We start from the raw sequence: 12243 nt of genomic DNA, 5'->3' as shown, positions 1-12243 counted from the left end.
TGGAGAAGACTCCTGCATTGAGTCCCTTGGACTGCAAGGCGATCCAACCTTGATCCAAACCCTTGCATGGGCAACCCACCACCAGCTCCATTTCCTAAAGGTCCTCGAACACCTCTCAACCACATCTTCCTTTCCAATTTCCCTCCCCTCCTGTCTGCCTGCCTGCCTGCCCCACCCTTCCCTCTCACCGCAGGCGCTTTTCAATTCCATGGGGAGAGGAGGCAACGAAACCGTCCAGAGAATTGAATTGCAGCAGTCTCCTTCTCCTGGTGCCAGAGGAAGTCTTGACTGCCCTCTTTCGCCAACCTCTTCCACCTCCTCCGAGTTGAGTCTCCCGGCAATTAGGCGAGGGAGGCATGGACAAGCGAGAGCATCCAGCAGACCAGGTTTCTACTTCCCTATCATTTAAGGATCACACCCAGCCCTCAATCAGTCAATCAATAATTAGTTTAATGCAATGTTTCTCAACCTGGGCCAGTTGCAGATGTGTAGATTTGGTCTCCCAGAATTCCTGGGTGTTCATCAGCTAATTGGGACTATGAAGGAGGAGGAGGAGGAGATGCAACTGATGTGTTTTATACCAGTTCTGTCTAAAACCCAAGAAATTCATTCCGGATTGTGTTACTGATTGATTAGCCCCTTGGACTCTACAAAGACATGACTTTCCTTTGATCTTATTAATCTAGCCACTCCCACCCAGCTTTGCATGATCTGGATGCAGGGTGAAATTATAATAGATATGGAAAATGCCAAGTGAAAGGCCCATTGCTAGTCAATACGCCCTAGTCAAAATGGATAATCGGTGGTAAATCCATAGTTTTCTACTTCCACTTCTTCCCATTCTACTGCTCTTATTTTGTCAAAAACCCAACCAAATAATAAAAGAAAAAGAACAAGGTTGGGAAAAATCCTCAGATTGTAGCTTGGCATCCTGATGTAGAAGAAACATGTATGCAAGAGGCTGCCACAAAGAAAAAGGGGTCAACCTATTCTGCAAAGCACCTGAAAACAGGAGAAGAAGCAATGGGTGGAAATTAATCAAGGAGGGAAGCAACCTAGAACTAAGGAGAAACTTCCCAACAGTGAGAACAATTAACCAGTGGAAGGACTTGCCTCCAGAAGTTGTGAATGCTCCAACACTGGAGGTTTTTAAGAAGAAACTGGACAACCATTTGTCTGGAATGGTAGAGGGTCTCCTGCCTGAGCAGGGGGTTGGATTAGAAGATATCTAAGGTCCCTTCCAACTCTGTTATTCTCTCATTCTGTTGTCCCAAAGGTGCTTTTGTTTCTTCTTTTTTTTCTAAGAGGCAACTGGACTTTCTGGTTTTTCTTTGAAGATTTTCCGGTTTTTCTTATTCTGTTCTGTTATGTGCAAATAGCTGGGAAATTATCTTGTGGTAAGATGGGAAGCCAGTATATTTTACAAATAAATAAATGAGTGAGTGAGTGAGTGAGTAACTAAGTAAGCAAGCAAGTAAGTAGTTATTCTCTGGACTAGCTAGCCAAGACATGGTCCAACAGATGCCCCAAAGAAATGAAGGAAAGCCAACTTTTGCATGCCTACCACTTCTTCTGCGACCTACAGCTTACCCCAGGTTTTTTCTACACGCTTGGGCCATTTGTTCCAAAAGGGGAACAAGCGGGTTGCTGAAACGGAGGAGTTGATGCTTTGCTCTTCCTGGAGCAGGTGGGACCCCCAATTTACTTCCCCTTGGACTTCAAGACCTTCCCTCCATGGAGGCCACCTGTTGTCTGGGCCTGCACTGAATCCACTTCAGTGGAGCAAAACAAACTCCGGCCCACCCACATAAGCCTTGGGAGCTGAAGCACAGGAAGTCAAATCCCTGCCTACTCAAGAGCAGGAATGTTGAAGCAGCAGGGTTTCCACCGGGTGTAGGCAAGGTACCTTCTCCCACCTTTGCCTCACCTGAGATGCCGCAACCCACCTCCGGGCTGGGTTGTCATGGCAGAGACTCAGCTGGTGTGTCATGAAACAGCCCTCGGCAGATTGCAGGAACGGGCTGGAGAGGGCAAATATTAATGGCCCATCTCGAGGAACAGCCGGACGGGGATTTAATTCACACCTGGGAGGAAGCCATGACTACTCTACAAGAGTCCGGGAGGTCCTGCCTGCCAATCCAGCGGCCCACGGATCAAAACGTCTGCCCTAATATTTGGGCTTTTAATCTTTGGCATCCTTCAACGCCAAACCTGGTTTCTAAGGGCAGGTCTGAACACGCACCAATGATCATGGGTTGCACGGCATTTGTCCAGCCCACGCGTGAACTGCGGTGATGTCACGGAAATTTCGAGCTGGTTCCAGTTTTCCTGCTGGAAACTGCAGAATATGTATAAGCTGTGCAATATGTTTTTTTTACGCAAGAGGGGGAAAAAAGAAAAGGAGAGAAGAAAGGGGGGGAGGGAGAAAGAGAGAGAGAGAGAGAGAGAGAGAGAGAGAGAGAGAGAGAGAGAGAGAGAGAGAGAGAGATGAGCTAATGTAGAAGCTGCATTTCTTTGGCAGAGAATATATTTTATCATCCCTCAGGGTGGGAAGGAATCTTAAAATCCCAAAACGAGCACATGAAAACCTAACATTCCGCACTTAATCATCCTTTAAAAAAAAAAACTTCTGATTACTCCAATATTTGCTGTCATCATTGGGGGGGGGGGGGAATTCATTATAAATTTCAACTGCCTCATTTGGGGAAATGGATTTTGAATTTTTATGATTTCCGTGAATTACGATAGGACTTTTGTTTTTCCTGCATTTTCTTGTGTAATTAATTTCTGAAGGCCACCCACCCACCCAGACCCTGTTAGATGCCAGACAGCAGGCAAATCTCGTCCATAAACAAAGATAAGCGGGAAGGCAGAAGGATTTCTATCTGGAAAATGAATACCGGTGAATTCTTATGGGAGGGCAGGGAATCAGCGTCTCTCTCTCTCTCTCTCTCTCAGGTGCAAGGAAGACCCTCCCCTTGGTGCAGTCTTAAAAGGAAAGCCTTTTGTGCGTGCAAACTTTATCAGACTTGAGACAGGAGAAAGGAACGAAGTCGTGCTTATATGAACGCAGATACTGTATTAATTTTGGAAAAGGCCCCGAGGCTTCCCACACCCCCTAGAAGCCTCTGGCAACATCTCTTTACGTCTTAAGATTGGACTGAAGTTAAGATTTCCTTCTTGAAAAAGGATGGCCCTTGATTCCTAGGCCAGGGGTACAGTCACACCCTGACCGTATGTACCAAAGTATTGATTATAGACTACAGTTGTTTCGTTTTTAAAAATAAATTCTTCAAAGACATTTTTTACAGATTGGAAATGAAATGAGGAAGGGAGGGAGAGGGAGGGAAGGAGGGAGGGAGGGAGGGAGGAAGAAAGGTAGGAAGGAAGGAAGGAAAAAATGGGAGGGAAGGAAGGAAAGAAGAAAGGAGAAAATGGGAGGGAAGGAAGGAAGGAGAAAAATGGGAGGGAGGGAAGGAAGGTTCAGTTTTCTTTACAGCAATTATGCCTCTCTCTCTCTCTCCTCCCTCCTCCCCCCTCTCTCCCCCCTTTTTCCGCTATGCTAACCATCAGACCCATAAATCCCAAGTTATTTATTTCTCTTCTCAACAAAAACACTACAAAGCACTTCCTGGCTAAGGTTATTTCCGAAAGGCACCGCAACATTTGAAAAATCAGCCCGGTGGCTGTCCATCCAACTTGTTGCAGAACCCTGGACCGATCCAAACTTCTGCACCTGGATGCCTAGATCTTTTTGGACCACCACACCCATGTTGGACTTGATGGGAGCCGGAGAACAACTGGCCTGGAAAGGCAGTCGAAAGCAGCCGAGTCTCCCAGGCCCGAAAGGAGACCTGAAGCTGGCTGCGTCGCCCCCTTCCCGAAGGCCAAAGGCCGCAAAGGGAATTTGCTGTGCAAATAACTCCTTGCGCAGTGACACGCTTGCCCATTGTCTTCTCCGGTTGGCTTTTAACCCCGAAGGAGATTGTTTTATCCGAATTACCTGATTCAAGGAATTTGAGCCTTTATGGTTCCTTATCAGGCCTGAGTCTATCTTGTTTTTATTAGTCCCTTAATAATGATGCGTGTGTGTGTGTGTGTGTGTTTAGCATGCCCAAAAGGTAACCCTTTTTAATGATGGAATCTCTACCTTCAGAAATGCTGCTTGCATTTCGCTTGAGGGAGGGGTGAGACTAGAAGCCCCCCAAGGCAATAAACTTTGCTTGTAGCTGGCAAGGGGGGGGGTTATCTTCCCATAAAAATGTGCAAATTGCAAAATTGGAAAAACAAAGAGACTCCCTCGGAACAAGAAATAATAAATAGGATACTGATGTGAGCAGAGATGGAGAGACTGACTCTAGAGCGCAAAGGACGAGACGGAATACCACGAAATCTGGGACAAGTGGCTCCGATGGTTAGAAACGAGGGGAAAAGGCCGGGACAGAAAAACACAAGACAAGTTCAGAATTGGAGAACGTGGTATTAAGAATGTGTGACAGGCAGGAATAGGGTATGTATTTGTATGGTTAGTAATTATATAATAGAAAGGTTCAACGGAGAGGTAATCTGAACGACTACACACATACCTATGTAATTGATATAAAATGTAATTGTTGTAACATCTAAATCACTATATGGAAATGTTTATGCCAGAAATGTCGCACTATGTCCAATGTTTTTAATGTTTAGCTAATAAAAACCTTTATAATAAATAAAAAAAGTGTGCAAATTGGAGGGGGGAAAAAAGAGGAGCTTCTATGGAATTCCTCCAGATTCTTGGCTGCCAAGCTCTCCTGCTTGGACATCCCCTGTGGCTACTACATTCCTTGGCAAATATTCTCCATTTTCCTGGAGAGAGAGGCAAGAAAAGGCTGGAATTCCTGATCCGTCTAGAGAAAACTTTCCACTCTGGAGATGCAGACCCAGATACAGAAACCAAAATAGAAACTCTTGGGAGAAAACCAGTGAGGAGGCTGCTCCTCTCCTCTACGTAGACCACGCCCGCAAGGCAATCGCAGTCATCGTTACCTTCTCCCCTTCCCCCCTGGGGGGCTCCCATAGCCTCATAGGTCATGTGAGTTTCGTTCAGCAGCAGCTGGGCAGGTTGAGCACCCCGATGTGTCACCATCGGAAAACCTCCCACCGGGGGAGGGTGTGAGAGGGGAAGGAATGTGCAACCTCCAGAGCATATAAGAGCTTGGCTGGTGGCCCGCCTGCCAAAGATTTCCAGGGCTGACCAGGTGAAGCCTACGGAGAAGAGAAGGAGGAGGAGGAAGACAGGAGAAAAAAGGAAGGAGAAGACTTGGAAGATGACTTGGCTGAAGCTCACGTTTTCACTCTTCTTCCTGGGGGCCCTGCTGGTTTCGCCGGCTTTCTGCCAACCACCCCCTTGCGAGGTGGTCAAGAAGACGGTGCTACGGGGCTCCTTCCGGCTGGACGTGGAGCCCCGCGATTATACACCCAACGACATCTATACAGGTAGGTGCAGATTCACGGCTGGCCCCGTCTTGGCTTTTGTTCTTTGGTGTGTAAAATTCTCTCGCCATTATTTCAGCTCCCCCTGTTAGCATCCGCCTTCTGAGTCCAGCAGCTGCACAGGGAATGAATAGAAGAATCATTCCAGGTGTTTTTTTTTTAAACTGTCTTTGCAGAATTTAGCATGCCCCAAGGGGAGTTTGAGGCATGCAGGGACTCGAGAACGGAGGGGGAAGGAAATCGCAGGGCTTCTTCCCATTGCCATTCACAGAATCGGAGAGTTTGAAGGGACCTTGGAGGTCTTCTAGTCCAGCCCCCTGCTCAGGCAGGAGACCCTTACAGAATTACAGAATAACAAGAGTTGGAAGGGACCTTGGAGGTCTTCTAGCCCAACCCCCTGCTCAGGCAGGAGACCCCTACAGAATTACAGAGTTTGAAGGGACCTTGGAGGTCTTCTAGTCTAACCCCCCTGCTCAAGCAGGAGACCCTATACCACTCTGGCGGTCCGGTTTCTCCTTAAAAGCCTCCAGTGATGGAGCACCCATGATTTCTGGAGGCAACGTCCGTCCCACTGGTTAATTGTTCTCACTGTCGGGAACATTAACGTGAGGAATAGGAGAGGGCTGTTCTTAGCCACGGCCCTCCGAGCAATGCAGAATTCATGGTGCAATCGGTAAAAGGAGAAATTGCAGCACTGCAGGTTTGTGGAGGTAAAGCAGGAACAGCACCTGGCCTAGAAGAGTTTCTAGGTGTTTTCTTGGCAAAAGAATAAAAATAAAAATGGAGTCGCTAGAAAGGACAATTGTACGTTCGATCCATTCCAAAGCATCCATTCCCCGTCAGAAGAGAGCGTTAAGACCGGGGTAATAAGGGGAGGAAGGTTTCCAAACGCCACCGAGGCAGGTTGGCTGGCTTATGCCCCTATTGCGGAAGGGAACCCCGAGGCCTGCTCTTGGTTCCCATGGGCGTTTTCCCCATTTCACAACTTTAATGCCAGCCACGCTTGGTCGAAACGCAAGCTGGACTGAGAGACTGACTCACCTCCTGAGTCAGAGGCAGCCCACAGATGAGGAATGCTGGAGATCTCAAGCCCAGGTTGGAATTTTCCTCCGGCATCTCAAGCGGGTTTGGCTTCTCCTTCCAAACTGAACATTTCCTCTTCTTCTTCTTCTTCTCCTTCCTCCTCCTCCTCCTTCCCTTGGCAGTATCGATCAGCGGGGCAGAGAATGCCTCTTCCGTCATCTTGCAAATTGAGCCTTCGGAGAAGAGCAGTGGGGGGCTGTGGGAAGAGGGGAACCGGCTGGTCCGTTGCAGCCCCACCGATAGCCTCATGCAGAAAAACATCTCGGGCTCCAGCCTGCGCACACGCTGGATTTCCTCCAGCAACACCAACATTGGATCGGCAGAAATAAGGTGAGGGGTCCCCGGATTGGGTGGGTGTGTGCATGTGTGTGTGTCAGAGTACGCTTCAAACGCTCAGGTGCTCCGTCTTTAAAGGAGGCAGGAGGCACACAAATGCATGCACATTATTATTATTATTGTTGTTGTTGTTGTTGTTGTTATTGTTATTATTTTATCTTTGCCATAATCCTGTGTGGAAAGTGAGGCTGAAAGATGGAAGTCCCGAGGGCCAAACACGGAGAACTGTTTTTCAGCCCCAAGTGCTAAGTAAAGCTTCCATGTGGCAGGGAAGTATATCTTAGAAGAGCAGAAGCTTAAGACAGGAACATAATGTCTCCGTACTGCTCTTTTCAGCTTCTCAGAGCTGGCCATTCTGGTCATTCAACATCAAGCTCAGATAAGCTACCTCGTGTTTTTCATCCAGTTCCCTGGTAGAGGTGGTGAATCCTTCCTTCCATCCATTCCCATCTCCTTCCTTCCCTCCCTCATTCCTATATCTTTCCTTCTTTCCTTCCTCCTTTCCCTCCTTCAATTCCCATCTTCTTCCTTCCGTCCGTCCCTCATTCCTATATCTCTCCTTCCATCTTTCCCTCCTTCCATTCCCATCTCCTTCCTTCCCTTCCTCATTCCTATATCTCTCCTTCTTTCCTTCCTTCTTTCCCTCCTTCAATTTCCATTTCCTTCCTTCTTTCCCTCCTTCAATTTCCATTTCCTTCCTTCCATTCCCATCTCCTTCCTTCCTTCCGTCCCTCATTCCTATCTCTTTCTTTCCTTCCTTCCTTCCTCCTTTCCCTCATTCAATTCCCATCTCCTTCCTTCCTTCCTTCCCTCATTCCTAATCTCTCCCTCCCTCCCTCCTCCCATTCCCTTCTTTCCATTCCCATTTCCTTCCTTCCTTCCTTCATTCCTATATCTCTCCTTCTTTCCCTCCTTCAATTCCCATTTCCTTCCTTCCGTCCCTCATTCCTATATCTCTCCTTTCTCCTTTCCTTCCTTCCTTCCACCCATCCATCCAAGACTAGCTTATACCATCTGCCAGCTATGGAATTGTTTCATTCCTTTTATGATTAATCAGCATTTTAATACTGAGGCTCTGATCACCAGGAAATGCCTTGTAAGAATCCCAGAAAGAATAGAATACTGGTCAGGATCAAGCTTGCCTCATTCCTAAACCATTCTGCCTCATTCTGGTACAGGATGACAGGAAGCCAGACATTTGAAACTAAAATTAAACAGTGGTTCCTGCTTTCCTAAATTCTGTGCAAAAAAACCCCTAACAATGATTGACTTTCTGTGGATCCAGCTTCTCTCCTTTTTCTCAACCGCGTCTTTTTCTGCTTGCCTCTTTGCAAACAGAGCCTTTGTCACCTTCGTCAATGGAACTACGCTACTCCAGACCAGGACCCTGGAAAAAGGTAATTTTAGCAGGTTCCTGGGGGGAAACGGCTCGGGAAAATAGGGATATTTGCCACAGTGGTTTGGTTTGGAGACGATTCAAAGCCCTGAGCAAAGTGGAAGTAGAGCAACTATGACGCCAGCTGCAAGCTGCATCCTCTCAGCATCCGTGCTTCAAACTCCACAGATGCTCAGAGAGTACGCAACATTTGTGCCGTGTTGCTATCCTTCCCCAAGACAGCTTGGGAGGCTGGGGCATTTTTAGGGGACTATCAGAATGGTCAAGATGGAGTGGTGCAGTCACCTAGAGTTGGGGCTCTCGCCTCACAATGAGCAGGCTGTGAGTTCAATCCTAGGTAGAGGCAGGTATTTCTCTCTTTGGGAACAATGAGAATATATCCGCTGAATGAAACTCCACACTGGGGACAGGAAGGGCAGCTGGCCATTAAAACAGTCTGCTAGCTCCATTCAGTTGCCCAGACTCCACCCCACAAGGGATTATGGCAAAGGGGAAATCCAGCAGGTTATGACAGGTTCTGGAGAACCGGTAGCAGAAATTTTGAGTAGTTCAGAGAACAAGCAAGTATCACCTCTGCCTACTTAAGAGCAGGTACAAAGGGTTTTCTAAAGACGTCTGGTGTCAGGGTTCCAAATAGCATCCAAAAGTAAATCAGAGTCCAAGGCAAAGAATTGCTCAAAGTTCCAATTGATGAAGAGAGACATGTTGGCACATCTGGGGAAACCCGAATCTGAAAGCTTCCCGGTTTTCCCCACCCAGTTGAAAGTTCAGGATCTTTCCCCCCACACCCACAAGTCCATCACACGGTCCAATCTCCCACTGCCACGCTGGCAGCTTCCACCCATCCAGTTCCGATCAGGTGCAGAGGTGCAGAGACAAAGGATGACCTTGGCTTTCTAGAAAGAACGTTGTTATGGCTACATAGCATCCAACTCCGTACAATCCCCCCTCCCATTTTCCCACCATAGAAAATGCATAGTAGAATAATAGAAAGTGTGGCAGGCCTAAGACCCAAAAGAAAAGATGGCTGCAGGCCTGACATCTGGGCTGACATCACAGGAACAGTAGCTCTCCCCATTTCTCCATCAGCAAAAGGACTCCTCTAACCTTGCTTCCATTTTTCCTTCTCAGAGGTGATCAGCTCAATGTCATCATCTTCCGTCTCCCAGCCAACCAGCAGCACCGGCAAGCCGACTCTTCTGAGCAACCCTACCGATGTTCACCACCACATCAACTCCACCTCATTCCACCATAACTTAGCGTCTTCCCACCAATCCACCAAAGGTCCACACAGTTCGGTCTCGGTGACCCAAGCCAGCTCGGTCCTTCTCGCCATCCTGCAATTTCTTTCCATCTCTCTGGGATACAAGCTCTTGGGCTGAGCTCTAACACAGGCGTCGGGCGAACCCTTCCGTGTTTGCTTACAACCGGGATTTGAGAACTAACGGACTGATTTTCTTGGGAACCCAAAAGCCCTCCTGCAAAATCCACTTCCTTCCTCCTCTCCTTTTTTTTTTTTTTTTTTTACACTTTCTGCTATTTAAATCCCCGGCTGGTAAGGCATTCTCCTGTGTTAAAAAGAAAAAAAAAAGTCTTTTTCTTTTCTCCAAAAATAACTTGGGAGCTGCTCGCTGCTACTACTACTATTACTACTATGGGTTTGAAGAACTAACTGTCGTTAGATTTGGAGAAAAAAGAAAACTGGAGGAGGCAACAAGAAACAGAAGAAGGATTTTAGAAGCTCGCAGTCCTGATGTTGGACTTCCAAAAGTTCTCTGCGTGCTCTTTTTTTTTTTGTACATACTGTATCTTTGGGAAACGTATTTTGAACCTCCATTGTGCTTTCCAAAGCCAATAAAATATATTCTTAAGACCTGGTGCAATGGCGGAGTCTGGTGGGGAGGGAGGGAGAACGATGGTACGACGAACTTCAATCTCTCGGGCGGTGTTGTGGCAACTCGAAGTTGTGTGGACATTAACTCCCAGAATTCCCAGGCCAGCAAAGGAGACAGAAGATTAGTTAGAACTTGGGGCCTTCTCTAACTGAGCGTTGGGTCCTCCTAGGTTTAAGGTCTCGTCTTATTTACAATCCAGGGCAGTGTTTCTCAACCTTGCAACTCTTAAGAAGGGTGGACTTCAACTCTCAGAATTCCCCAGCTCAGCATGGTTTACAGTGGCCGAAGTTGGAAAACCCCTTTTGAATTATTCCTCCGTTCAAATGCACAGAAATGATTTTCGGTGGCTTTTCTCTCCCCGAGGCTGCTCCCTGCTTTCCCCCCCCCCTTTTTTTTTTCCTTTGCTAATGACTCTGCAAGCCAGTTTCAGCCAGAACACCCCCACCCCCACCCCACCCCACCCACTTGATGTTGACATGCATCTAATCTTGCTGAATAACCACCACATTTTTATTGGCCGGCAGAACACAGGGCCCATTTTAACGAAGGCTTCCATAACGGCCACGGCTTGTGGGGATGCAAATTAACCCCAAATGCCCCTGCTTTCGTGTCAGAGGCTCAGCAATGGACAGGGAGCCCTTAGTTCCTCTCCGGAACCCAAGGGGGCTTTTCTCTTTCTGAAAACTGAACCCAGGAATAGTTCGTTTTAATTCCCCCGTTCTCCCACTGTATGTTCCTACGACAGTCTAATGACTGCCACGGCCACTAAGAACCAAGAGGCAGAAAACTATCAGAACGCAGCTGTCGGGGTTCCAGATAGCATCCTCAAACAAATCAAACTCCAAGGCAAGAAATGCCTCAAAATTGCAATATATTGAAAGAGCTGTGTTGGCACATCTGGGGAAACCCGAATCTGAAGGTTTCCCGGTTTCCCCCACCCAGTTGAAAGTTCAAGATCCTTCCCCCACACCCACAAGTCCATCCCATGGTCCCATCTCCCACTGCCACGTTCCACCCATCCAGTTCCGGTCAGGTGCAGAGACAAAGGATGACCTTGGTTTTCTAGAAAGAATTTTGTTATGGCTACATATCACCCAACTCTGTATCATTCCCCCTCCCTTTTCCCCACAATAGAAAAGGCATAGTAGAAAGTTTGGCAGGCCTGTTGAAGTCCAAAAGAAAAGATGGCTTTCAGGCCTGACAGCAGCCATGAACAACCAACTAGCAGTCAGAAGTCATGATGGAAACTCTTCCATTTCACAACCTATGGACAGACTTGAGCATAGTTTCCATGGGGAAACTGGGACTATCCTAGACCAAGCCAAGCCCAAAAACGCCGGGGAGTGTCTAGAAGCCAAGCACTCTGACCAACTAGCCTTCAACAGACTCGTAGACGTAAACAATATCCGTAGCCTGTGCAAAAAGACAATCAATAAGTCAAAAAGGGAACAATAACACCAAAGCACCTCTCCACTAACAATCCCGTCACCAATACCTCAAACAAGAAACTGCCAAACAAGCCAACTGGGGGTTGGCTGCTGACAGTTTTACTATCAGTTTGCAAACCGTGAGCAACGCGCGTGCACTCTTCAATGTAAATTGTTCTGCACAAACAAGTCACGGAAATCCAAAATGGCGGCGGCCCAGCAGCCGCAAGGGAACCGGTTCAGGGTCGTGGCAGGCCTGAGTCACTGCTGGTTCTGCGACCCAGGCCTGACTTCCACTACCGGTTCAGCCAAACCGACAGCAGTCCACCTCTAAAGGCAACGTTAAACAGCCCAACCAAATAACCTTAACCACCCAACAGTTATGACCACCCAACCATAACCGACAGGACAAACCACTAGAACAGGGGTGTCCAAACTTGGGAACTTTAAGACTTGTGGACTTCAACTCCCAGAATTCCCCAGCCAGCATGGCTGGCTAAGTTCCCAAGTTTGGACACCCCTGCACTAGAATATAAGAGCAAACCCACTCCCTTCTGGCACTGATGATGTTACCTAGTTGGGTAATGAAACATCTGCAAGAAAACAACCAAGCTCAGAGAGCACCAAGGAC

The 12243-nt window shown here is 47.6% G+C and overlaps 2 protein-coding genes across 3 annotated transcripts in view; one reads left to right on the top strand and one right to left on the bottom strand.

Moving 5' to 3' along the window:
• Nucleotides 1-12243, bottom strand: part of LOC309396231 (6-pyruvoyl tetrahydrobiopterin synthase-like) — a 59807-nt gene that overhangs the window by 25182 nt on the left and 22382 nt on the right. The window lies entirely within an intron of this gene.
• On the top strand, nt 5205-10163 carry LOC309396228 (placenta-expressed transcript 1 protein-like). The gene is made up of 4 exons (XM_081961174.1): nt 5205-5478; nt 6681-6888; nt 8233-8291; nt 9422-10163. Exons 1-4 carry the CDS (start codon nt 5310-5312, stop codon nt 9670-9672), a joined length of 687 nt encoding a protein of 228 aa, XP_081817300.1. The 5' UTR covers nt 5205-5309; the 3' UTR covers nt 9673-10163.

The sequence above is a fragment of the Natrix helvetica genome (genome assembly GCF_964273705.1).
Source record: "Natrix helvetica genome assembly, chromosome: 8".
NCBI classification, from domain to species: domain Eukaryota; kingdom Metazoa; phylum Chordata; class Lepidosauria; order Squamata; family Natricidae; genus Natrix; species Natrix helvetica.
This window is presented reverse-complemented; position numbering and strand designations above follow the sequence as displayed.

Bases quoted from the DNA above. Each gene is read 5' to 3' on its own strand.
- LOC309396228 (XM_081961174.1), top strand. From the start codon at position 5,310: ATGACTTGGCTGAAGCTCACGTTTTCACTCTTCTTCCTGGGGGCCCTG. The intron at 5,479-6,680 runs GTAGGTGCAGAT...TTCCCTTGGCAG, and splicing joins ACCCAACGACATCTATACAG to TATCGATCAGCGGGGCAGAG. The intron at 6,889-8,232 runs GTGAGGGGTCCC...CTTTGCAAACAG, and splicing joins ATTGGATCGGCAGAAATAAG to AGCCTTTGTCACCTTCGTCA.